The sequence below is a fragment of the Taurulus bubalis genome (assembly GCF_910589615.1).
Source record: "Taurulus bubalis genome assembly, chromosome: 20".
Lineage (NCBI taxonomy): Eukaryota > Metazoa > Chordata > Actinopteri > Perciformes > Cottidae > Taurulus > Taurulus bubalis.
Window position 1 is genome coordinate 14,216,234 of NC_136608.1, and position 27,962 is coordinate 14,244,195.

A 27,962-nucleotide genomic window follows, 5' to 3' on the forward strand; every position below is an offset into this window, starting at 1 on the left:
AATGGTGGCTGGTCTCGTCTGGCTTATTGCAGGAATGCTCCCCTATGAGGTGTGTGAGGGAAGATGTTTCCCCCATAATGTTCAAACCCAGACCCGTTCTAACTGCCGCTCGCCTGCTCTTATCCTATATAACCTAATCTAACAGCATATCTCTACATCCCTCAAGGGTGGCAAACCAGCTGAGCACACACGGCCATCCTTTGGCTACATATAGACATTTCAAATAGGAAATGATTCTCTTTCACTCTTTCCGTGTCCAAAGTCCAGGACAAGTGACCATGGTGAAATCTGCCTTTTGTATAGCAAACAAGAACTTGAATATTTCCTCTAATATATATATATATATATATATATATATATATATATATATATATATATATATATATATATATATATATATATATATATATTAAATAAAAAAAGGTAAATCAGATTAAGGAGCAAATGCCTGAGAATGTATCTGCATATTTCTTGATGAAAATAAAATCCTGCATAATTCAAATGTTTTGTGACCTGACGCTCACCTCTAATTTCAAAAAGGCCAGGCAAGGTTTGCTTGTGTTTATGTTGTAGCGGTGTTTCTTAGCTTTAGGTGTTAACACATACATCGGTGTGTGATATACTGCGGTGATTTCACTGGAATTTGTAGTATGAGTGGCCGTGTCGAGGAAAGAAGCCTTATCTTTCCCCAGTGAGTTCATATAATCTCCTCTCTGGTGGGAGAAGGGGAGTCTGGTCAACACAACGTTTGCCTCTCTTTACGTGTTCAGTTGTCCTCCCCGAGATTCTTGGCAGTCTGAGCATAATAAATACAACATCTGCTGAGTTTTCAAGGAAAAACGGGATGTCGAACAGTCAAACTGCTATAAGTGAACTGAAAAATAAAAGTGCGGTTGAAATCCGGTTTGGTTTGGACCAGACGGTTCGCTTTCATTTTGGTCGGCTCAAAAGTGACAGTACCATTTAGTGGCTAATGATACGTATTCGATCTCAGTTATATTTCTGGTTATTTATATTTGTTATGGAGTGGACTTCCAACCGAGAGGAGTCGGCGGCATGTTACAGATGTCGGTTCTCACAGGAGGTGAGCCGAGGCCCCCCTCGGTAATTGTGGTCATGACATGCAGGGATATATGACCTGGCGCCTCACCCTTGTTCTTCATAGCTCTGTCGTTACCCTTCAGTTAGCGCCTTATCTCAGCTCCTTATCATCAGACTCAGGATCCAGAGAAGATCAGCCGTCGTCTCGGAAGCCCGGCTGCTCGGGTTACAGGTGAAATGGTCTTACTGACGGGGACCGGGTAACCGTCTGCCTCGCAGTGTGTGAGCGTCCTGCCTCAAAGCTCCTGCTCTGACATGTACAACACCGTGTTTGTGCGCCTCCACAACATGTACCATGTGATGTATGATTGTTTTGGCTCGTGCAGTGCTACGCGTCTTCCGCAGAATCAAAATTGAAAGTCAGTCAAATGAACTCTTGTTGTGACCTGTTGGGATCAAACCTCATCAGATAGTATCATAATAAACCCTAATCTTCACATGGCATCCCTCACATTAAAATCCTCCTCCTCTTGTCTCTCACTATACAAGAATGAATGGAATTACACCTTGAGGCAAACCGCTGCCTCACCGTTTCCAGCGCTCAGCCAGTGATAAGCTCGTAACCTGTTAACTGTTGCAGACACACATTTCAGCTGTGCTTGTGCATGCATGCCAATCAGTTGCTACATCAGTGCTCCAGTTAATGATTTGTACAGTAGGAGAAAAATCCTGACAGCGGAAGAGCTCATGGCAAAATATGTCGTTTTTTTTCTTCTTCTCTTCTCCTTGTTGCACCGTGTCATGTTTTGGCGACTTTACCCGGGTTCTGCTGTTCACTCGCTCTGCAGTACCTGCAGTATGGGTTGGGCACCTTGAGAAGTGAGCTATCCATTGTCAAACCTCTTTGACCTGCTCTCTCCTTCGGCCTCTCCTATTTCCGCACAAAGACTCTCTAATGCCAGGTAGCTGGCTCTGGCATTCCTGTTGCATTCCACCATGGGGAAGTTGCTGGGATCAGGATGAAAAATGCCTGAAACAAAGGCCTACTCTCATTCACAGGGTTTAGGGTTCTGTGGGAAAGTCCAGGCAGGACAGAGGTTGGATGGCAGAGGAATGTGATGCGGGGCATAGCTCACACAGTCTCTATGGCGTGGACCCAAAGACCAATTGACATGGTGGAGGTCTCCTTACAGAGAGGAGTCAGCCCTCATGAGAGAGGATGATAGGCCACGGGATGACTGCAGTCATTTATCATGTTTACAGACAGTCAAGTCGTCCTCCATTCTGCTGGCACTCCGATCGGATGTCTGGGTGGAAGCTGCATCCGTATCGCCTCAAACCTGACAATCTCCACTGCACATTTTCCAGCATTATTTCCATTTATTCAAAAGCGAGAGAGATGGATTCTTAAAGCAAAAAAAAAAAGCAAAAGTTTGACAGTTTGGTATTATCATCGTCATCTGCAGAGCCCTTTAAATTACTTTGGGAGGTCCCGCTTTGACCCGTTGGCATGAAGATCCCCAGCTGTGGACATTGCCTTAAACCTCCACACTCAGATGATAATAAACAGCCTCTGTTATCAATCATTAATCGTAAATTATTACACTGCTAGCTTTTTCATTTGTAAAGGTATGAAGTAAATTCTTCCAGCGCCTCATGCTGAGGTGAAGCGCTTGACCTCGCCGCTACCCCACCCTCCCCTGAGTCGTATCTGAACCTCGGCTTGTGAAGATTTAGTGTGGAATTTAATGTCAAAGCCTTTTCCCTCTCCCACAACAAATAACCAACAGATATTCCTGATAATGCATCTTTGGCTACGGGGGAGAGAAGGGCTTGGAGATGAGGGGAACGTAGGTACTTTTAGCTGATTGTTGACACTTTCACAGGCCAAACTCTTTTATATATTAGTGGGATTTAATGATCAAAGACTACAGGTATTTTTAGCAATGTTCAAGGTTAGTCGGTCAATCCATCGCTTTGGTTCCGACTGAAATATCTCAACAACTACCTCATGGGTTTCCATTAAATTGTGTACAGACATTCATTATTTTCTTCAGGATGAGTTGCTATTGTTTTCACCATTGGGATAACATTTTAATTGCTCCAGTTCTTTGGTTTCATGTCTGAATGCCTGCAAAGCTAAATCAGTCTCAGCTGTTTTTTTGTTTTCAGAGCTAATTTGCAACCGTTAGCATGCTAACACGCTAATTAAGACGCTTCACATGGGAAACATGATCCCTGCTCAACATCGACAGGTTAGTGTGAGCATGTTAGCATGATGACGCTAGCTCACAGTACCCTTGTGCTTAAGTACAGCCTCAGGCTGTAGCCTCCAATCAAAACTCTTCCTCCGCTCTCATCGTCATGTAACCCACACAGACCAAAACGGTCCTTTCTGAATATATACACAGCTAAAAAACATGCTTACCTCTGCGGTTTGTATTTCCCTAATTACCCAACTAGATCACAACAACATGCAGGAAGACTTCCTGCATATTGTTAGTATGAACAGCATCAGTAAATAATTCTGCAATTTCCACATTTCACACATAACTTGCCGCTTTCTTTACCTGTAAACAACGTCCGTCTCCACACATGAATGACTTTGGGCAGTTTTCAACAAACCGTTTTCCTCAACGGTATTGTGTGACCTGACTCTTTTTCTCATGCAGATAAAATCGCGGCGGGGAACACGTAAGCTGCCATTTGTTTATACTCTGAGCTGTGGTCCGCTATCAGCTCCGGCTCTCCAGAGTCTATACGTAGCGTGTGGTTGTTGGGTGTTGGAGATGGAGTATGTGGGGAAATGAGAGTAGATCTGTTGCAGCCCACAGGCCCCTTCAGCTTCTCTGATGTGGCTTCGAGACTTCCTCGGAAATGCAAGGCCTTCTGGGATAGCACTTAAGTAGTCTCCAGAGTTTTGCAAGCATACATGTGTTTTCGAGTGAATGAGTGCATGGGCCTGTATCTGAGTGTATCTTAGTGTCTTTTCTGCCTGCGTACTTGTTAAACTCTCTCCTTTGATATATCAGGTCACAGTTGGCTGATTGCGGCTTTCCAAAGAACGAGGGAGTGTCGCTTCAAACGAAAAGGGCACAGCAGACTATATCACGCAGGTGATTTTCCTTACGGGTGGGGCGTGTTGATAACACATAGAAGGCTCTGTCTCTGAAACCCCACTTCCGCCTCACCTCTGTGAATTGCATAGTCCTTAAAGCGCACTGTTTTCACATGGGCTGTTATCAGTGTTATTCAAACAAGGTGCTCTTATCTTCTTTATCTCCAGTCTGTTGCGCTCCTAACAGGCTGTGATGCATTATGGGCTACTTTAATGGATAATAAGTGAGTTGAGATGAAGAAAAATGTTAATGTTGAGGGACATTCAATACCATTTTCTTTTCTTTTTTTTTATGCTTTCCTGCTTTTCGTTAAGTGAATAAGGCTGCTGAGAGGCCCGGCCCCTCTCATCTGCAGCCTGTTATGGCGGAGCGGGAGGATGACATCATATTGGTCTCGGAGCGGCAGCTGGTAATTGGTCCGCTCTCCTCCTCCTGCGGCACGGGCCAAACAGAACACACAAGTGGAGCCAGGCAATGCAAGTCAGATGCACCGGGTTTTTCCAAGAGTGGCTGGTGGGGCCTCAGTGCAGACGGAGAGCCAAGAGGCCTCGAAAAAGGGGCGCACCGATCCAACTGTAAATGTCAGAAATGAATGAAGGGCCTCAACTGAAAATGAAATCTGATATAATGCGCCCCAGGCCTGCCTCTTTGATCCGCTGCACAATCCACTGCTGTAGTCGTCTGGATAACTGCGTCTATTCTCCGAGATATGACATTGCAAGCGCATTTTCATGTGGACGTTTTGTGAGAGCCGACGTCAATGAGCTCTCAGCCCACACAAAGTTCCATGACAGGGAGGCTGAACTGCTGCAGAGGAGCCAGTGATTGTTTGCAATATTTAAATCAGTGTTCAATCTCAAACATCTGGAAAGAAGATTAAACCTCTGCAGGTTCAGATGTGTGTCATGAAGACAAAAATCCCACCAGCAGGACAGTAACATGCAATACCATTAGTGTTTTTATGCGGCTATTTGATGTGGCAGCGTGAGTAAAGCCTAATTGTTTGCAGTGGATGTGTGAATGAGAGCTGGTTCTGCCCTGTGGCCAGTCTCACACACACACAGCATGGGGCCGGGCGGAGATGCTGGATACCTCTGTTCTAACAAAACACAGTCTTTATCTTTTATGGAGGCTGCTCAGTCATGCCACCATGTTTCCTGCGATGTGAAAGGCAACAACAACAACAGAAAGAGGTGCGCTGCTCTTCTGATCAAATTGCCAAAGGATTACATGCACTTCTCTGTTATCATCTCAAAGAACAGTTGTGAGAACACGTTTGGTGTCTCAAGCCTCTGTGGGAAAGCATGCGTTCCCGTTGTGTCGAAAGAGGGTGCAGTGCTCGGCGTGTCGACACGTGCCCGCCCGCCCGCCTGTCAGTTGCCCATTGTTGCGTTCCCCACATCAGTGACAGATAAATCAGTTGTGAACAGAAGGTCACATCGAACGCGTAGGTGGTGAGAACATCGGAGTTCCTGTTACGGCCCGAGATGCAACTCAGCGTCTGTGGGCAAAAAAAACAAACATAAAAAAAAAAACACTGACGGAGCAGAAAAACTGCTCTCGCCGAATGCTCTCACTCTCAGTGCTCTGTCACCGAGCTGTGAAGCTGTGCACTGCAATCGCTCAGTGTGGGTGTTGTTACCATGACGACATCAATACCAATATTTATTGTATGTTTAATGGACTTCCTGCAGAGTTTTATTTTCTTGTGGCTTGGACGTGGGAGGCCGTTTAAGGCTGGTTCCTTATTTATTTTTTAAGACATGGAGAAAATTAAGTTGTTTTTAAAGTCACAGGGAAACGGCAGTTAGAGCGTCTTATGTTACAGCAGCATTCATTATATTTTGTAACAGCGGCAGTTAGTAACAAAGGGCCTCCACTGCAGCACGACCTTACGCCACGGTGCAGGCCGTAAAACTAAAACAATGAGCTGAGAGACTCAAGATTCAACATATTTTTATTGGCATATGCACTAACAGACAGTTACTCCGTATAATAAAACACTTACTTTGCTAGGTCCTCTTTCCACACAGAATTGAGAAAATGAAATTAAGAATACAAAAAAAAGGCGCCATAATGCTAATAGTAAAAGAACATATATAAAATAAGGCACAGAAATGTGAGAACGGTATTGCACAACCGTTTCACTGGTGTATAAGTGCACTATGCATTGTTGCAAATATTTCAAGCATGCTCATGACACGAAGATGCTGAAGCAATCTTTAAAGCTGAATGTGTGTGTTAATCGTCAATTATGTTACAAACAAATATTGATTAGTGCAGTTTGTAGATAAGCCTTTCGGCTCTTCAGAGAAGTGTTTTTGAAGCATTTACACAATTTCTTGGTGTGAAACCATTTACTACAAAATCAATGACTTAGCCTTTTCACTTCCTGTCACAACTCACTTCTGCACATAAAGCTCCTTTTGAATGTGCAGGTAGCTTTGGAAACTCAGAGAGCTGATCATCAATGTGAACTTAAGCGGAAAAGGTTTCCATATCTTTAATGCTCTGCTGCTGCTGGTGCACTTTTCCCAGCACATCCTCTCTGCGTCTCAGCTGGTGAGCTAGCTGTCAAGGCTGAAACTGCGCCGGAGGGAGGAAATGATTACAGCATAAGGGAATGCGATATCACGCTGTCCCTCATGTGCACGCTCTCTCAACCAGTTTAATGTCATATATTTGAGCTTCTTATCTGTACGACGAACTTGGACAAGAATGACTCTTGTCCTCTGCATTTTATTTATTTTTATTTTTTGAACGCTTCTGTGTGTCGTGTCAAGACGATTAGTCCGGACTGGACATGTGCAGTGAAATATCAAATGTCATGTCGGCTGTTTCGTGGCTGCACAGAGGAAAAGTCGATATCGCGTTCCCCATCCATCAAACGCCGCTCTCTGGAGGAAGCAGATCCAGCTGTTGTTGGCTTTTGATACCTTGTTTTTGTTCCTCTCTGTTGAGCCACAATAGTCTGGTAATCTCAGCTGCTACTGAAGCTCCTCACCAGCCTGTTGGTTCACTTCAGTTTTTTGTCTGCCTCGTTCTTTTGCTCACAGCAATGTCACACTTGAACCCGACAGATTAACTTTGATCTCCAACTTATGTGCTCATCTCTGAAATGTCCGCTGACTAGCAGGTATAGCTACCTGCGTTACCTACATTATTAAACAAAATGCTTAAAGACACTTTGAAACATGTATTTCAATTATAAAATCATAATTCTTTGCCTTTTCATGCATCCATCATTGTCATAATGCCAATTTAAAGGTTGCGTCTGATACCGACAAACAAGGCTCCCTTCACCTGAATGAGACAGTAACCACAAAGTATAAATTATTAGTTCACAAAGTTATTCTCAGCCCAACCACTTAGTGGTTTTTATGCCTAAACCTAAGCAAATGTCTTTGAATTCACAACGTTAACCACAGGTTTACTGCCGTGCTCTGAAAAGCGACGCCAAAGGGTCGGAATAAAATTGGAACAGGAGCGTGTTGGTTATTGTTTTATTTATATATACATACATACATACATACATACATATATATACATACATACACACATATATATATATATATATATATATATATATATATATATATATATATATATATATATATATATATATATATATATATATATATATATATATATATATATATATATATATATATTTCTAAATAAATACATTTAAATATGTGGTTTAAAGAAGGTCGACTCACGTCAGAGTCGGAGGCCACAGAGACGGCTTCTTGGCTAATGTTGTTAAGCTGCAGTCACTGCAGTTTGATTTGTATGCTTTTATTTTTTCCCCCAAATTACACATTTCCATGCCATGTACTGTAACTTGTTCTGTCAGAAAGTAAGATCCAGTGCAGTTGACCTGTATAGATGATGTTGCAGCGTGATGGTACTCTTTCCGGCCTCCACCGTGACTGTACTTGTATAGCCGCAAACTGAACTCAGGAAACCCTAAAGAATGCAAACATATAGGTCAACAGGCCCCCTCACATCTGAGAGCACACATCAATTTGACAGCCGGGACGGCAAAGGGGTTGAGAGAGGAGCCGCACCTTGAGAGTCCTGGCAACTTCTCATGTCTTGCAACCAGCCACATGTGTCAAACCTTCTCCTCCCACGCTGCACATTTCACACATTCCTCAAGAATGTTTGCTTTTTTACCAGGTCAGGAGAATGAATCCAATGCTGCATTGTGTGTCTCGCCGGCTTTGTGCAGCTCTGGGAGATCATTCTGTGAGACTATTTCATCTTGTGCAATTCCTTCTTTGCTGCAGTCATCAGTTTTTCTGCAGTACTATTGAAAATCTTGCTTCTCCCAGTGGGTATTTATGTCTTCATGGGCTAACCATAAAGAGAGCCTCCGCGTGCTTTCATTTCCTCAGTGACAGTGGGAATCCTGACCAAGGGCTTGAGCTCTGGCCCGGGCTCTCACCATAAAATATTCATCACTACTTCCTGTTATCAATGATTACATAAGATTGGGAAACAAAGACATGGCGCTGGACAATAGAGGAAATCAAATATCACAATATGTTTGATAACAGCTTGATATCGATAGTGCCTGTTGGTGCTTTTCACAAAATATTTACACAATGAGATTTAAAACCAGGAAAAGACAATATTTATGCCATATTACAATTTTAAGATCGAAAATCTAAGACAATATCTAGTCTAGTTGTGCCAATCCATTTTGTGGATTTAATTTTAGATATTTCATTTATTAAAACACTTTCTGCACTTCCGGTTCTCTTGTCTCAAAATTGAAAAAAAAATTATGATTTGGGTTAATGCCTGAAATAAGGTCCATGGTAACACAATCCTAAGATTGTTTAATGTCTTGTTCTATGATATGAAATAGGCCAGTAAATACCTCATGTGAATTTTGACGATTTTTAGCGGTTGCTAAGAAGTGGCTAAATGAGAGTATAAAACGTCATCGCTCAGGCTGTCCGTCTCCAAGTACACATTCACGCTTTAATTATAAAAGTAGTGTTGATTTATGAAGATTATCTTGCTGAACAACATATGTACGTATCAAAGACTTGTGTTTGCCACAGAGCCTTTTTTTTCTGCAACAATCCCAAATCAAATGAAAAAAATTCAACTGGATTTGTCCCGGGAACCCAGGCTTGCTGAAAAAAATACATCATCCCTGCAGCACTCCAATGGAAGCTATCCTTTAGGGACCTATAATACATGACAATGCATCCAACAATTGTCAAGTTAAATAAGATTTATCCTCTGGGAACAATGATCATCTGTAACACATTTCGTGGTGCATCCATCTAAAGGCTAAAACAAGTTTACAGGTGTATGACACCGGTTAATGTTTGCCCCCTCTGTCTAATGTAATGTCTTACATGCATATCCCTGTGTGCATACAGTATATGTGGGTCACTACAATGGGATGGGTTTCCGTTATGGACAAGGCTGAGGATGCAGAGTGACAGAGCCGGAACTTCATGGCTTCAATTCCCCGGGGCCGAGGCCTCGGTCCTGGGAAGCAGCGGCCGAGCATCAACTTGACCATCGCCGCTGCAGCACAGTGAACCTTCTTCTTTCCCAGCGTGGACTCGGCCGACAATGGAAGCAACTACTACAATAAGTCCCGTTCCGCCCACACGTTTGGTGGGAAAAATCAATGAGTTTCTCTTCGTTGACTCTAGGCAAAGAGGGAAAGGTTTCCTCCTGGGCGGTAACTATTATTAAAAGGCCTGATAGATTGCTAAACAAGGCAGTCCGTGTGGGAATGTTTAGTTGGATCAAATACCATGTTTCCAGGAGTGTGACATTATTTTGTGTGTGCGTAGCATGTCGTATCATGATCAGTCTGACCCACCTCTCATAGCTTGGGGGTCTCTTAGCTCGGGAACAAAGCCCTGGTATCTGGTTCTGCAGGCCTGTTATTTGATTAAAACTAATCTTCAGGTTTTGATTTCAACTGGTTTTGTCTCGGGTGGAAATACTTGTTGCTTTCTGTCTGTCTAAACTAAAGCTCAGCCTGTTCAACTGGATATTGAGCTCTCTAAACTAAAAAGGGCAGCACCCAAAGTAAAGTGTAAAAGGCATGGGAAAATGCTGACTGAACCTTTTAGGTTTAAGGATGTCATATAACAGGAGAAGAATGACATTTATTAAATAGTTTGACATTTTGAGGAAAATACTTTTTCTGCAAGTTAAATAAGAAATCCACTCTCATGTTTGTATAGTACATTTAGCTTAGCATAAATATTGAAAACAGCTAGCCATAGCTGTGTCCAAAGATAACAACATCTACCAGCGTCTTTAAAGCTCACTAATAAATATGTCTCATTTCATTTGTTTAATCCGTGTAAAACTGCAATTTGGTATTTAATGGATATTTATATGCCGGACTTTCTCTTGGCAAGTGCTGCTGCTCGCAGTCCAGAAGTAGTCTGACACATAACCCCTCGTAAAACGTTAACTTGGCATTTCTACACTTCAATTTTTGTACAGATTAAAACAATGGTGATGTAATGTTTTAACCGGTTAGCTTTAGAAGTGCTGGAAAGTAGCTGTTCCCCCGTTTTCAGTATTTATGCTAAGCTATGCTAACCGGCTCCTGGCTGTACCTGTTCAATGGACAGACAGTGTGTGGTATCAGTTTCTCTCAGCAAGAAAGTGAATATTAGCCAAAATGTCAAACTATTCCTTTTATTCTGCAATTTGTAGAGAGAGACTGGGAATGAATGTAATCTTCATATCAGAAGATGGAGCAATTAGCGAGTTGTTTCTCATATTCCTGCACTTGAGTGAGAGATGAGATGATTTCAGTAAAGTTGCCAAGTATGTGAAATCCCTTGGCATGGCCAGAGACAGGAACGCCCTGGTGGATACAGATTCAAGCTAATGGTCTGGGTGGGTTGGGCCCTCTGCTCCTCTGGACCTCCACTGGACCCCCCTCACCCACGGCAGGATCAAAGCCAGGCTGGGTGTCACGGGAACGGAGGAGAATGATGGCGTCATCCACCGCCTGACTACGGCATCATTATACTAACTCATATCATGGCATTTCCTGCCGATATGGCTAGTATGCCCATGTTTGACTTTTGTTATTTTTATTCTGGGGCTGTCTGGAATGCTAAATTACGCAAGATAGAAGGGAAACGCTGCATTTCACCATCACATGAAGTGTTTATTTGCGTCACTAACTGTGGTCGTAAGCTCACCGCCCGGCCTGAGATGGATCAAACATTTGTTTTGTGGGTAAAGTAAAGTGGTCGTTTCAGGATCATATCATGCTATATGGGCTCTGCTTGCTGTATTTCACACACTCTGCCTTTGTCTTCTGTGCTCTAATTGGATAAATGTAGTCTGTTTTGCAATGCCATAGTCGGCCAAGAATGCTAGAATGGTTTCAATTTGAAGACAAAGTAATTACAGCAAGAGTTACCTCACAGAAACAATATTTCCTACCCCCACTCAGATCTATTAAAGTGACCATACTTATCAATGTGTTTGGTCTGGCTAAAGTTCATGGCCTGTTTTTCTTTCTGCACTAGAGGACCATTGTTGGGGCAGGCTCCAACTCACATACTGATAACAAGTTGATTTCCACCCTGCTTTTTGAACACTTGAGACATTTTGGGGCAAATAGGGGCCTTTTGAGTCCCACTGTTGAATTTAATCAAGCAATGAGACCAATGAGGTGAATTAAGGCTGGAGCTGACTCAGCCTTACAGAGGCCTCTTTATGCGGCTGCTGAAGTCGAGGGGGCCCAGGGTTAGCATGCATCACACACAGGAAAACACCAGGCAGCTCCCAGACAGTCCAGGCCCCAGCAGTCCGCCCCTGAATTCCTCCCCGCTCCACGTTTATAAGGAGCATATCGCCTCACTAGAGCCACTTTCAAAGAGCTTTCGTTCACATTGCGAGGCCCCCCATTTCCTCCTCTCTCTCAGGAGGGAAATGTAAGTGTGCAGGAGTGGAAATGTTGCAGAGTCGAAGGGAAGTGAATGGACGAAGAAAGCAATGTTATTTGTGGAACAGTGAGGCCCATTGGCTTAAAATAAACTCACACAAAACGACTTACTGGAAACTTCTCAGTCCTCTGCTGCTGATTAATGCCTCATTGCTCTATGGGCACAGAGAGTGTTTGAGAGAAGGACGGAGAAAGAAAGACTAACTTTTGTTTAAACCAAGGTCAATGCTTGGCCAGCTGCAAGGCCCTCTATCTACCCCTGGGATCTGTCTTTCCTATTGGACATCCTGTCCCTGATGAATTGTCACTCTTCTCATTTAAGAGAAGACAGAGGAAGCAGGACACTGCCAGGACACACCCACTCGTCCTCGCCGGCCAATCACCTCGCTCCAGTTGTCCAGCATCCTTCGCACTCAGAAAAACCACAGCTGCCACGGGAGCTCCGCCGGCGGAATTTTTGTTTGTGTCCTTCCTTTCCTAATCTCTGACCACACACACTTGTTCACTTGTGACAGGCAGCCGATGGCTCTTGGCCCCGGCCGAGGCCACCAGCCCCCTCCCCTCCCAGTGTCTTGTGCACTGCCCTGAGACATCTGTGTGATGTGAGGAAAATGAGCAGGAAAGCTGGGGAACTTCAGAATCGACTGCTGGAACAGAACAAGGGCCCCCCCACAGTTATATAACAGTCAGACATTGAGGTGTACGCTCACATGAAGAACTGCAGACGCATGCCGAGATCTCACACCGTAAACATGCACATTATTTTACATGCTTCCATGTTTTTCTGTGTGTTTTTTTACAGTCTGGCATGCAGGGAGAGACAGGACAGACGAAAAACTCATCTTATCGGGATATTGTGATTCCATGAGGTTTGTTCACTGTGAAATGGAAGAGGATGTGATCTCACTCAATTAAAATCCAACCAATGTCTCTCGCCGCTGATGACTTATTGCCGGCTTCGCCTTTGAGCCAAGTGACCCAACCAACACGTGAAGAAACATTTGTGGATCGGGATATTGGATTTTTATACTCGTGTGTTGAAAATAAGAAAAAATTATAGAAAAAAGTACATTTAAGACATTTCTCACATTGTTAAATCAAAACTTTGACATTTTGAGAAATATGTTTATTTGCTTTTGAGTTAGATGAGAACATCAATATATTACACCATATGCCAGTATGTTAAATATGGCTTCAGCCAGCGCCTTAGCTTAGCTTAGCACACAGATCAGAAACAGGGGGAAACAGCTAGCCTGTCCAACCGCAACAAAAACCTCCTACAAGCATCTCTAAAGATCTCCAATCAACAGGTTATATCTCATTTGTTAAATCCATAGAGAAAACTAATTTTTGTTCTAGGTTTAGACTTCATAATCAGCTAAGCTAACCAGCTGCTAGCTGTAGCTTCATATTTGACGCACACACATGAGAGTGGTGTAAATCCTCTGATCTAACTCTAAATTACTATCCTGTGATTCATTTTTTGTTGAGTATTTTGCATTGCACGCCTAGGTCTAGCACCTTATAAACCCCTTTTGTTTAAAGTGCACCCTCTTCCTCTCCCCTCCGCTGTCTGCTGTTGCTCCTGAGTGCATGGAGGAGAATAGGGCAATGTTCTCAGAGGCTCTGGTAGGAGTGAGGGATGCAAGCTGCCGGACGTCAGACTTTGTATACAGACTTAATGGAGTGGGTGGGATTCAGCAGTGACCGCGGCCCAAACTGTAGAAAAGAAACCCTCTTGTGTTCACGACCCAGACGACTAAAGACCAGGCCCGGATGTTGCTATCTGTCCCATCATTGTCTCCTCAAATGTTGGCATTTCAGCTTGAATGATGGCTTTCAGTTTAGCCAAAACATTCCTGAGACACAGTGTGGAAAACACCCTCTTTTTCCGGTGCTGATTGGACGACGCTCCATTTGTTTTTTAATCTCGCTGCGTAGTTGAGTGCAAATTAACTGGCTGCACCACAGGGCCCTCCAATCACATCTCAAGGATTGATGGTGGCTGTTTACTTAAGCATTGAGGAAGTGGGATTTACACATCAAATTAAACATAATTATGAGATGGTGGGCAGAGAAAACCACAGCAACTGCTGGGAGCAGCGCTCCTCCAAATAATTATTTCTCAGGCCCTGCACATGATTTGCTGAACTTTTTCTGGAAAGCACCTTCTTTTTTTCCCACTTTTCCCTACAGCCACGCTGCAGTGAGTGGCAGCGACAGGACGGCTTTGATGTGTGGCGTTTGAGACAGAGGCCTGCTCCACGCTGCTGATAGCCCGACCAGAATAGCGTATGAAAGAGCAAGAACATGCACCATGGACAATAATGTCGCCTATACTTTTCATGTTTAAGAACGGGTGTTTAATTCACTTCCAGTGGGGTGTAATCAGTTGATGTGAATGCATATAGTATAGTATGCAACCATGTGACAGACAGAAGCCACTTTATCTACTCTACGGCTGAGCTACACCAGCCATCACTCAGCGCCGGGAGGAGTGTTCGCCGCTGTTCACACCACAGCATTCCAGCCATAGCATCCTCTTCTCTACCATCGGTTCAGTCAAACAGCCGGCTTGACTCAGAGCACATGGGCAACCTGTAATCAAGCGCGGCTCTGAAACTGGCATGTACAAGTAAATCCTGTGTTTATATCCGAGCGAGGCCTCCCTCATTGAGCGGCTTGCACAGGAAACGCATAAAATGATGTTAAGCTTTGAAACAATCTCTGGGATTAAAGATCTTGACAATCATCCTCCACCTCTTCTCTCTTTCTCTGTTTTTGTCCCGTTCTCTTGATCTGTGGCGGTCTGCCCATCTCCGGGCCCCAGTGCTCTGGTGGGTTCAGTGGACTGGTATGCAGCAGGAATCTTTGGATCAAGGTGATTTCACGCTCCTCCACGTTTTCCCAGGGCTTCGAGCGCTCCTATACCTCTGTGCAGCTCGGAGTGTGTGATAGCGGCTGACATGTGTTATCATAGGACACATGCACAAACAGCAGCAACAGGGTAAGGCTGCTTTATCCGGCTAACACCTCTGTTTCCCTCAAGTGTCGGGCTTTGACGGCCTGGTATGGGAGGCTTCTTTAGCCTCTTGCGGAGAGACTCCCTTTTGGACAAAAACAAGGACCCTGGGATTTGTCAGCTCCTCCATGAACAGACAAAGGGACAACCCTCCGACATGAAATCTCAATTTTAAGATGAATCCTCTCAAACACACACACCCCCTCCTTTGAAGTAGAACTAATCTTGCTAACCTTGACATTCCCTCCGAGACAGTTCCCACTCTCACTTCACAGTACGCTCTCATAATAGCTCCACAGTGCTTCTTTTTTTCTTCTTCTTCCTCTCTCAATGAAACCCCATATCTCATTCAGCTCTTCGGTGGCGACTGTGAAAAGGGGGAAGTTTGTGAAGTCGTTCCAACGAGAAGTGGTTCAGCTCAGCTCCTGTCATTCTGCTGAACTGACTGTAAATATGCTCACACATGATCGGAAGCAGCAAATTTAGACGCGTGAAATGTGTACTTGTGCATGTTTTGATGCCTTTGATATGGAATTTAGCACTTACAGCTGCACAGAGAGAAACACGGAAGTGAAATGGCCTTCAGAGATCAAACTTGATAGGGAGTCAACCTTGTGTCTTCCTCTTCTATTATAAACGTACCTTACTTCTGATTAGATCCTGAAGGACAAAATAACAACTTATAGGCATCCTGGTAACCGCAAGTACTCTCTGCGGATTTACATGTCCATCATCATACTTTCATGCTTTGGCATGCAACCATACTAAAGGACTTCCTTCACGGAAAATGTTTTCCCTGGAAAGGGATCAACATGCCGTCCACACCCTTCGCCATACGGATGTGTGCAACATCACAATGTGTCCCACGAATCCCAGCTCATGGGGCAAACTATGACGTGTTTAAAAGTACAAATGGTTTCAAAGAGGCTGTGTATTGACTTAAATCAAGAGAGATCACACGTTATTATATTGGACCAGTGGAACATCTACAAACAAGCTGCTGTTTTGTACCAAGATACACATCATAACAAGACCAAGAGGCCATGCATCACCATGAGGCTGTGCTTTGAGCTAAATGCAAACCTCGGCATGCTAACATGCGCACAGTGATAAAGCTAACATGCTCACAGTGACAATGCTAACATGCGCACAGTGATAAAGCTAACATGCTCACAGTGACAATGCTAACATGCGCACAGTGATAAAGCTAACATGCTCACAGTGACAACGCTAACATGCGCACAGTGATAACGCTAACATGCGCACAGTGACAATGCTACCATGCTGATGCTAAGCAGGTATAATGTTCACCATCTAAGTTGAGGGTGTTAGCGTGATATTATTGGCAAACTAGATACAACACAAAGTGCAGCTGAGGCTCGTATAGATATTGGTTTTGGAGACATTTACTTTTTGGATACATTCTGCACCTAATCGTATAACTATTCTGTAGTTATTTAGATATTTAACTCAAAGTGCAACTGTAAATGTTAACCAACTCCAAAAATAACTTAACTTTGCAGGTGATAGCCTGTAGTTGGATGACAGATGACCTACACGCTAGCTAGCAGTGGTTACTGATGTCTCTTCTCATCAGTAACCTCCGACTTCTCTGCAGACATACTTTTAACTGTTAGCCACAGTTAGCTTTTTAGCTGTTTGAGGGTGACTATTATTAAGAGGTTCTGTCATTTTTTGCAGCCAGTCCCTGATTCACTGCACAGTCCTCATATACGTCGGGCCATCTGGGTTGGAGATATACAGGCCTTTTGGCAGAGAGTGCAAAGTGCTGATTTGTACCATAAACTGATAATGTAAACAGCCTATGATTTCTATACAGCAGTGTTCTTGTTGATATTCATTCTTATGCTGCATATTTTACAATAGCCTAAACACACGTTTTGCCATTTATATTGCATGTTGTATATAGTGTTTTTATTTATATCAGCTAGTAGCTAATACTGTAGCTGGTACACTAGGCTACATCTCTTCTTCCTGTGCACGATTATAGTTTTTTGTACATTTCCTGCCAAATAAATGTCATCAACTAAACTAAGCTGAGTTTTAATTGTCAATGTTTTATTTCCATTGTTGGTGAGATGGCAGCACACGGGTTGTTTGACAATTTACCAGAATAATCCCTTATTTAGGATTTTCTGTTAATACAAAAACAACAAAAGAAACTAGAGAGTAAATCAAACTACATCATTTAATTTAAGCTGTTATTTGTTGTAATTTAAATTAGATATTTAACTTTTTTACCATGATGATAATGCTGCACAAACTTGCTAGTCCTTTGGTTTCTATAATAAGCAACTACCTAACACTCTTGAATTGTTGGCTATATTTATTTACTCTGTATTTATACAAAATGTCATGCAAAGGCATCCGAAGGCAACACACAAGTATGTTGTAGTCTACAGGAGTCTACATCAGTTGGGAAACAAATGAGACCTACGTCATCGTCCGCGTGTCTGCTTCTTTCAAAGTTGTTACGACCCTGGAGCAAAGCCGGAAGCCAAGCAAACAGTTCTAAGAAGAGCAGCAAGTTGAAAGGAAGAGGTTGTGCCGCAGCGGCTTTTATTTTGAAAGCGGTCGCCGGATGTTGTCTTATTCGTTGCGTCCGGTTTGACTCCGAGCAGGCAGCAGCAGAAGAAGAAGCAAAACTGAGAGGCAGCAGGACTGGAGCAAAACCCAGCAGTCTCAGCCTCATGCTTCACTCTGGGCACTTCTCCTCCTCCTCGCTGTCGTCAACGTTGTGACAATATTTATTTTATATTTTTTTATTATCTAGCCACAAACAAAAAAAAAACAACAAAAAAAAGTGGAGGGGGGGAGAAGGGGGCCGAGTCATGGAGCTGTATTGCCTGGAGTCGGACATAGTCGTGAGAGCCCAGCCTGACCCAAACATCCTCTATGATGACAGAGTTTTGCAAAGTTTATTAACAATTGAGGACAGGTTTTTACCTCAATGCTCTTACTTCCAGCGGGTCCAGAAGGATATTCAGCCTTATATGAGACGAATGGTTGCAGGTTGGATGCACGAGGTTTGTGGGCATTTTCTGCATTGATGTGCTAACTTGCTTTAGCAATTTTTGTTTTGCATGCTGACACACATTTTCTGCTCAGAAGTCTGTAGAAAGTTGTCAGGGGATGGTAACCGATTTGACAATTGAATGAGAGTGACTCACCAAAGGCGTGGGAGAGTCGGAAATTCCACCACGAAGAAAATTCGGCTTCAAAGAAGTAGCCTAGCTCGATATTTACATTGGTTAACAGCTACAAAGGTGGTGCCTTTCGCTAACCTTCTAGCTCAGGCGTTAGAGTGGAAGGTAATCTTAATTTACATAGTCGAAAACACGACTGTTCCCCTTTTTAATAATTATTATTAATTTTTTCAAGTGGCTCATGCTCTCTGGCTTTGGGCTGGCATCGTGCATGCAGAACCACTTTCATGTTTCAAGATTAACTCACGAAATGTTCGCAGAAGTATTCTTGTTTTTTTTGTACTGTCGGAAAATATTTTAAAACTGTTTCTTAACATTGTGCACACGCTTTAAAGTACCTAGGTGGTAGATTTGTATTTTTAAATATTTGTTTAAACACGGCCAGCCTCAACAAGGAAGAGGAGTTTAATGGCGACGTTTCGCTGACCGACTTCCTATTGAACTAATTTGTTTCATGCCTTGCCCTGACTTTGAGAAAAGTGCTATGAAAATTAGGGATTTAACCTTTAACCTTACGAGAATGGAAAACATTTTCACATGGAAAAATCACATTCTTCAGAAAAAACACTCCCACCATCAACATCTCCTCTGCTTCAAAGCAAAACATAGTCCTACTCTTGGCTGCTTTTCTTTTATGTTTTTTTTAATAATTTTACTCCCAACCTAATTTTTCTGTTTCATTTCTGTCTCCTCTTAGGTGTGCGAAGAGGAGAAGAGTAATGAAGATGTCTTCCCTTTAGCCATTAATTATTTGGACAGATTTTTAGCGGTGATGCCCACGAGAAAGAGTTATTTGCAGCTTCTGGGAGCTGTGTGCATATTCCTGGCCTCCAAGTTAAAGGACTGCAGGCCGCTGTCAGCAGAAAAACTTTGCATGTACACAGACAACTCTATCACACCACGGGAACTGCTGGTAAGAACTGGACATTCTTTCAAAGGCCCCCATTCAGTCAAGAGAGCATGAACATGCAGTGTCATATTTTGGGATGATTTTGTAATGCTAATGGCTATATTGGTTTCACAGGAAGTATCCCATTTGCCTTATAAGTGGAGTGCACAATACAGCCACATCCTTTCTTTGGATCCACTGTGGACTGAAGAGACGGGTGATGCCATCTAGTGCTAGTTATGCAGTATAGAATTTAAATACTCGCAGTACATGGACTCTGTATTTTCTGTATGAGGGTTTATACTAGAAAATCAGCCTCCACACATCTGTATGAGTGTTAAACAAGAGGAGTATATCTCTTAATAGCGAATACGTTTAATTATTTCTTACCAACTTGAGGCTGATTTAATGCACTTTACAACCTGTGTGTCCGACACAGACTTGCTGAGCTGTTGTTTATATAGTAGCACATTAGTTCTAAAACTATCATCTTCATTATTAATATTTTTTTATTGATTCATCAAAACATTTTGTAAAATAGGCATCAAGATGGCGTCGTCAAAATGCTTGTTTTGTCAGACCAACAGTTCAAAAACCAAAGATATTAAGTTGACGAGGCAATCTGCACTCAAGGTCCACGTACAATCTTGTTCTGGAGCTTTCTACCGTAACACGCAGTCCTCATCAGCAGATTAAATTTGCTCAGTTGCAATGGACCAATGTACAGTAGGTTGTTCAGACTTTCCATGATTCTGAGATGTTCAGTTTACCATCACAGAAGAAAAGAAGCACAAATCATTATCATGTCGTGCAAAATGGTTTCTGTCTCTCCAATGTGAGAATTGGCAGCTCTTCTTTTTCTTATGTGATAGTACACTGTATATTTTGGGGTTTGGATTGTTGGTCGGACAAAACATAGAATATAAAGATGACAAGTTATAGATTAAAAACATACAGTAATCGTTTTTCATCATAGACCACGACAAAACAATTGAGAAACTAATCAATGATCATTAAAGAAAAGCAACATATCCTCATTTGAGAAGCTTTGACTAGGTAACTTGCGTCTTATTTCAACCAAAGGGCTCCACATGCTGTCGATACATCCTCCTGTGCCGCCTGAGGCTGTTGAGGGAAATTACATTCGTCCCATTTGATGCTCCATATTGTCGTTAGGCTCCAGATTCCTGGATATCCTGACAGGATGCACAGAGAAGGCCTTTAGAGTCAGCCAAAGATGCTGCAGCTCTTCCTTGTAATGAACAGTCTGCTACTGGAGCTTCAGCTGGAGGAGATAAATCCTATGGGTGGGTGGTGGTGGGGGCAGCTGTCCAGGAAGTGAGCGCTCCGACAGCAAACCTCCGCCTCGTTCATCTCGCAGTCAACAATCTCCACAAGGGCTAAAATAGGTTAAACGCAAACATGTGTGTGGCAGGTTATGTGCAGGAAACCCACCTAAATGTGAATGATGGCTGACATTTCAGATGACAAGTACGCGTTTGGTGAAGAGGGGGGACTGTCCCTGTTGGGGTTTCAGTGTTTGCTACGTTTCATTTGAGGGGAAACTTCTTCTTAGAGCTAGCGAGGAGTTAAATCACGTGAAAAAGTCCCATCAGTACAGTAAACCTGTTCAGCTGCTTTTACTGCACAGTTTCACTCTTTATGGATGTAATCATACGTTTTTCTACACTTAAACGACTTAAATACCCTTCATTTAGTCTTTTAATCGGCCATGTCTTTCTCTTAATTGCGCGCACATATGAAAGTGTAAAACTTTACTGTGTAATGTGTTGAGCTGTCATATTCTTATGGGTAACGGATAACCTAAAGTCCTAATGAATGACTGAGAAGTCCTGCAAAAACTTTTCATTTTAGAAGTTGACTAGGTTTGATGAGAGATAGAATCTTAAAAAGTCTTAATTGTTTTGTACAAATAGTTTGAAAATGTGTCTGGTAGTCTGTGAATGCATTTAAGGGTGTGTCGGCAAATCTCTAGTCTTTACTTGTGGAGGTTTGAAGCAAATCCCATCAATAAGTTGGCATAGCAAGACTTATGGAAACCCTGGAGAGGCCGTTTGATTGGCTGGTGTCCCTGGGTTTTTGTTGCTCGGGTGGAAATATGTTCCTCATTTAGAGTTTCATTCATTCTGATATGATAGCTCACTCTGTCTGTGCTCTTCTAACCAACTTATGTGCTTCAACTTCTTCAGGCCGGTGTGGTTTCGACTAGTTAAAATATAACGCAAACTGCATGTGTGCAGTTACACCTTTCTATAAATACTTAAGTCACATCCTCCTTCTTACTGTAAAATCAAACTACTGGAAGCCAAACGGGGAAACATGAGTCCCAGTAAATGCGGAATTGTGACGATTTGCATCGACGCACAGGAAATTAAATCATGAAACACCTTTTCTTTGCTGCTGCAAAAGCCGAGGTTATGAGGAGTCTGTGCTGCCGGCTGTGCAGAGCGAACTCATTGTAGCCGTGTGAGGCTTGTGACAGGAAGGAAGGGGCTAGCTGTCTCATTGGCAGGGCAAAGCTTGTCACATGCCGGCTTTATGAACACAAAGGATGTGAGGAATGAGAAAGGCACGCAGATAATAAGATACAGCGAGGAGAGATAAAGTGAAGAAATGTTACTCTTCTTACAGAGCCATGAGCCATTTCCTCTGGGAAAAGGGACGGACTCTGATCTTTTTTCACGGTCAATGGAAGCATGGCAGAACGCCATTTAACCCCTCTGAGTGAGAGGATTCTGCCAAGAGACTGAATCTGAACTGACTGACACTCTTCTCCTTTTTAATGAACTTCTATCTTCTCTGTCTTTTTAGGACTGGGAGCTGGTCGTGCTGGGGAAGTTGAAGTGGAACATGGCCTCGGTCATCCCCAATGATTTTATAGAGCACATCATACGCAGGCTCCCCCTCCCCAAAGACAAGCTGGCGATGGTCCGCAAACACACGCAGACATTCATAGCCCTCTGTGCCACAGGTAACACAGCTGCATATCATGTGTCATGACCCTTTTCTGATTGGTTTGCTCACGCTCACTTTGCTGCCTTGTGATTCCCACATCCAGCAGAATATTCCCACACACACACACACCAACATTCTCCCGTCGTGAGTCATCCGTGACCTCTTTCTTCTGTCGGCGTACTCGACCGGCTGCCTTGTCCCGCGATCTGTTCTCGGCCTGCAGTGGGGCTTTTTTTTTTTTTTTTCTCCACAGCTGCTAAAAGCTGCTGAAGGCGATTGTATCATACGAGTGCCGAGTGACTCAGGTGCAGCTGAACTCTCGTTGTATTGTTTGTTGACGGGGAAGCTTCCAGGTTTAAAAAGTCGGGGCAGTGATCCTCCTCCTTCCGCCTCCCACCATCCCTCGCGTCCAAAATAAACTGTGCAGGCTCTGGAGAGGCACAAACTCAGATGTCCCCTTTGGCGTCTCTCTAGGTGCATTTTCACAGTTTTCCTTCGCCTATATGAGGAATCCCTCAAATCTTTTCATATCCTGGATAAAAACACGACTGCGGGATCAGCTAATACACATTATATATGTGTATTACACATGATGTATGTGTATTAGGTGCAGTGTATAGCAACGCTGCCTTTCATTTGCTACCTCCTTTTCAGCTAATGCAATGAAGGAAATAAAACAAAAGAGGTCATGTTAGTGCAGTCACTTTAAGTGTGGTCAGATCTGTCCAATAAGCACTAGTTTACTAGAAACTAGTTATTGTAGCCATAGGCTCTTTCAATGAGTTTTATGCCCCATTTAGCACAGTTTTAGTGTCACACTTTTATTTTTTTATATATATATTTGGGTGTGTTTCAGTGGTCGCCTCTGCTATTCATAAGCAGCTGGTTATATCCAAGCACAAAGCAGCCGCAGTGGAAAAAAAAAAGAAGAGAGGCCTGCTGTGGTTATGCAGTAATGTAAATGTTTGGAGTTTTATATGGAGTTGAGATGTTATTCTGATGATGGAGGAGCTCCTCCTATGGACAGCTGGCCCCTGGAGGAGAAGACGGGTGTAGTGAACGCAGGCTGCTCTCCAGGGTTTAATCAAAGCTATCAGGCCACCACGACCGGTTTGCAGTGGGCTAGGTCTATGTGCTGGGCTGGACTTGTGCAGCACTTAACGCTTGTGTGTGCCAAGTCGCTGCCTTTTTAAGATCGGTCGTGTCCGTGTGCTGAGACCAGAGGAAGGCTGTGTGTTGTCATAGCTCCTGACGGAGAAACTGACTCCGTATACGAAGTAAATTGACTTTTAAAAGCATATTTTGATGGTGTGCAAGGTAGTAAGCTTAGCAACAATCCAGTAAAAGTTTGGTTTCGACCCCGATGTTTTGACTATCTTCTATTGTTGACAGTTGTTCCGAAAAGCCTCTTTCAAATGCGAAATCGTGACACGAGGATAACGGTGCACCCCAAAAAAATGAAGCTAGAGAACCAACAAATGGAAGTCGGAGTTTATTGGAAGCGGTCTGCAACTCATATTGTAAGAACTTTGTTTTTCTCAGTTGAATTATCCATCAAACCATAAATGTGCTACACTTGTGCCAACCCCTATAAATAGATTAGGCCAATTTGTTAGGTTAGCTGGAAGAAAAAAATGTTCAGTCACAACCTCTGTTCTATCCGTTTCTCACACTCATATGTGCTTGACAGTGATTGGTCAAACATCAATCACTGTAGACGGAGTGAATCAGTTCATTCATGAAACATGTCGGCCATAGAAACGGGGTCAGCCCCGCCCCTTCTCTGCGCTCAGGACTTCTCTTAGTTCCTCTAGAAAACCTTCTCAGCAGCTTTGTGGAAAAAGTTTAGGTCAGATAAGATGCTCACAGGTTTTCCCACGAAATACTCAGTACATGCGTAGGTGTACTCGGCCTCCATTTCCGCCTCCTCCATCCAGGCCTGTTGTCGCTTAAGCCTTTAGACTCGGATACGCACCGGAGGGAGTCGTTCCTGAAACTCATTGTGAGTGGGAGGATTCCTAACTCTGTTTTTCTAATCAGCGCTGAAGTTTCTACGAAGGAAACCACACAGGTTACACCATGCGGCTGCGTCTGTTGAAACTCACACTGTGGGAACGTCGGGTTCAGCCGTGGAGCGTGCGTACTAGGGGATGATTCAGATGTTTGCACCTCTCTTGCATCTCTCAAACTTCCTCTGGGTTGATTCAAGTGCCGCGGCGCTCTGTGTCAAGACTACAAATGAGATTTCCATACGTCACTGTGTAAGCGAAAGCCGGCGCTTGACTAATGGCACCTTAATCCTCTTCCCTCGCCAGATGACCGCCTCGCCATGAACCCTCCTTCCATGATCGCTACCGGCAGCATGGGAGCCGCTGTCTGTGGCCTGCAGCTGGACCACAGTGACCAGAGGCTGAGTCGAGACAACCTGACAGACCTGCTGGCCAAGATCACCAACACAGAGGTGGTGAGTGCCACAGTGAAGGGATATTATACCTGCCAGAAGTAATAACATAGTTTTGGTGCTGCACAATAATGCGTCGTTAGTAATAATCATTGCAACGGCTCATGACAGCGGCATAAAAGGCCCTTTGGTAAACAACCAAGATGACTTTAGTAGTGGCAGATTGAAGCTATTTACTTTTCATGGAGAGAGAGAGAGAAAGGGAGAGCGAGCGTTTGGCTCTTGGCTGTGGAGCCAGACTGCTGCTATAAAGAGCAGCGGCAGAGGGAATGTCTTCTTAAAACTCAGAGCCTGCATTCTTGTGGTAGGACACATGCAATTTCTCTGCATGGCTCCCACTTTAGCTGCGTGCCCCTCCTGGTGGAGGAACATGTTCGCAATGAAGTCGAGAGCAAGAAACAGAAAGTTATCCTCCGCGTCGTCCTGCAGAACAACGCATGGAAACTCAACGACTTTAATGCATTTATTGAATTTTCAATACAGTTGGAATGAAAGGATTGATGTGCGCTACTAATTATTTTGAGTTTCTGCTGTTTACATTTGCTGTTATAAATACAAAGGACCTCCATTGACTTTAATGTAATATATTAGGTCATAAATTGTACTTGGATCATAATGAGATTTTGTACAGTTTATCATTTTGCAACAATTGGCTTATGGAGTTTGTGCATTATACTGTTACTGTCTTTTAAAATGTATAATGGGAGTGAATGTGCCTCCATTGACTTAAATGTAATACGCAAGTCATAATAAGCCACACACTATAAATGCCATCGTAAGGATTCTATGTACAGATGATCAGTGTGCACTAATAACCATAATGAAATTCACATGGAGTGTGTCCTGCATACGGTGGCTGAGATTGAAATACAATGGATCTCCCTGGTGATTTGGAATTTAATTTAAATAGCTCAAAGTAATAAAAGATATAAATAGGCCAAGTCAAATAAAACTGTTATTATGCCCAATTTGACATATGAGTAGTTTTTGCTGCTGCAAAGCAATCGCACTCTTGCTCGTTCTTATACCATAACACTTATACCATAATACTTAGACCATATTTATCCCAGTGTGTGCTTTCATTATCACAGTGAGTCATTGTTACAGCAGAGGACCAGTTCAGAACCATAGCAATCCCAATAAGACCACAGCCAATGGGCCACAGGAGCAACACGGCTTGCCTCTTAGCTTGTGGTTACGTTGCCACAGCGACGCGGGCCCTGCAAACCCAGCCGTCACAACAGGCGCCCCCCGACTGCAGCCCATCGGGTTCCAATTATCCGTACATTTCAAAGGAATGTTGGCCTCTTTGCGAGCCTCGGTTCAGTCTTTTAAGAGTCCTGCAGCCGGCTCAGTGAGCCAGACCTCCCACATCTCCCACACAGACCTGCAGACGGACGCACCGAGGATCCCCTTTCACTGGGGAAGTTGTCCAAAAACATCCGGTCTCACTGTCCTATATTCAGTTTTACACCGAACCCAGAGGTTCAGAGTGCAGTAGGTCAAAGCCATTTCCTCTAGACCTCCACATGGGACTGACCGTGCTGTAAACTCAAAGGGGGGGGTGGAGGAAGAGAGTCCAGATCTGCTTATCTGTTCCCCAATAGGCTGCTGAGGACACACACGCACACACGCACACACACACACACACACACACACACACACACACACACACACACACACACACACACACTCTCCCCCCCTGTATTCATACCTCAGGTCTCGTGTCAGAGAGGATTTCTGTGCCCACCATGTAGCTCGCTGCCCCGTGTTGTTGGTCTTGGAGCCTGCTGGTACCCATTGTTCTGGATTTGATCCAGACGGGACCACCTACCTCAACGCTCATGATTCCCCGCCGGTATGCCGTGCATGTGACCAAGGCTGTTAAACAACTTGCACATCAAATGTCATAAAATACCACGTTTTTGCACGCTATGGTCTGCGTACAGGTGCACAGATCAAAACCCTCTGTTTTATTTAGTCACACAACTTCTATTTTTTAATAACGAAGAGGAAACATTTAGGAAAGAGGTTGAAAGTGCTGATGTGAGGTTTCCACACTATCTCCTGGCTCCTCAATGGTGGAATGAGCAGAAAGTCTCTACGGCTTTGGCTTTCTTCACGAAATTGTACTTTCTTGATTCTTGTTGTTCTGAGTTTGTACTCATGTTTGAATGCACTTATTGTAAATCGCTTTGGATAAAAGCGTCAGCTAAATGTAATGTAATCTGTAGATCATACTTTTTTTTTTTTTTGGGTTAAAATTAATTTAATTGCACAGGTTTATAGTTTATTTGTTATGTTTTTGCTGATTTTATTTTGTGTATTTTTCCAACCTCTTCACAATTAGCTTTTTCTATAACCACCTGTTTATTTTCTTGTGTTTTTTTTGGTTCCTGGTAGCTTCATACTTCAAAAAAATGTCAGACTTATAGCTGCATTTAGTATGACAAATGCATGCAGAGTAAGAACAGTTAAAAAAAATCAACAAAATTAGCCTTGACTCTTGAGAATTCGCTCGTTTGGTGTGCAAAAGACTTTCCGGTCCTAAAAGCAATGAAACGGTAGCATATGTGTAACTCGTATGTGTAACGACGTCGGCCCCTCTCTGTTGCAGGATTGTTTGAGGGCGTGCCAGGAGCAGATCGAGCGCGTGCTGGCCACCAGCCTGCAGCAGGGCCAGCAGTACCGGCAGGAGAACGGCGTCAGAGCTGGCAGCAAGGCGAGGGAGCAGCAGGACCAGTCCAGCACCCCCACAGATGTACGCGACGTCAACTTGTGAACTCGCACACATCGCTAATGCCCGTTTACCGATGGTTACTGGAGCGGGGGAGGCACGAGCCGCCAGTATCGACGTCGAGGCGCCACATCGAAGACGGTGTGACAATCTATGAACTTTTAGAAAATAAGAAATTCCTAGTTTTTTCTCCTTTCTGCCCCATTCATACCTGGTTGGGTGTACCTTCACTTTTTTGTACGGGCCACATGTAATCAAAAAACTATTTAAAAAAAAAAAAACAAAAAAAAAAAAACATCTTGAGAACTTGACAGTGCCTTAGGTTTCCCAGAATGAAACCGTGAATATATTTTCATACTTGAAAAAAAAAAACAGCATAAATTCATGAAATATACATATTTCTTTTGATAAAACATAGTAAAAATAAATATATGATAAATGTATATTTAGCTAGCATTTAGTTATGTTACTCTTTTCATCATCCTTAGTGAGCAGTTATCAATTCACCTGTGCAGGAAAACTCCTATAGT

At 43.3% G+C, this 27,962-nt stretch overlaps 1 protein-coding gene across 1 annotated transcript; it reads left to right on the forward strand.

Annotated features, from left to right (window-relative positions):
- The first annotated feature begins 17,849 nt into the window (after nt 1-17,849).
- LOC306752537 (G1/S-specific cyclin-D2-like) lies at nt 17,850-27,745 on the forward strand. The gene is made up of 5 exons (XM_079236311.1): nt 17,850-18,189; nt 19,067-19,282; nt 22,091-22,250; nt 24,550-24,698; nt 27,313-27,745. Exons 1-5 carry the CDS (start codon nt 17,995-17,997, stop codon nt 27,475-27,477), a joined length of 885 nt encoding a protein of 294 aa, XP_079092437.1. The 5' UTR covers nt 17,850-17,994; the 3' UTR covers nt 27,478-27,745.
- The last annotated feature ends 217 nt before the right edge of the window (nt 27,746-27,962 follow it).

Bases quoted from the DNA above. Each gene is read 5' to 3' on its own strand.
- LOC306752537 (XM_079236311.1), top strand. From the start codon at position 17,995: ATGGAGCTGTATTGCCTGGAGTCGGACATAGTCGTGAGAGCCCAGCCT. The intron at 19,283-22,090 runs GTAAGAACTGGA...CTGTCTTTTTAG, and splicing joins TCACACCACGGGAACTGCTG to GACTGGGAGCTGGTCGTGCT. The intron at 22,251-24,549 runs GTAACACAGCTG...TTCCCTCGCCAG, and splicing joins CATAGCCCTCTGTGCCACAG to ATGACCGCCTCGCCATGAAC.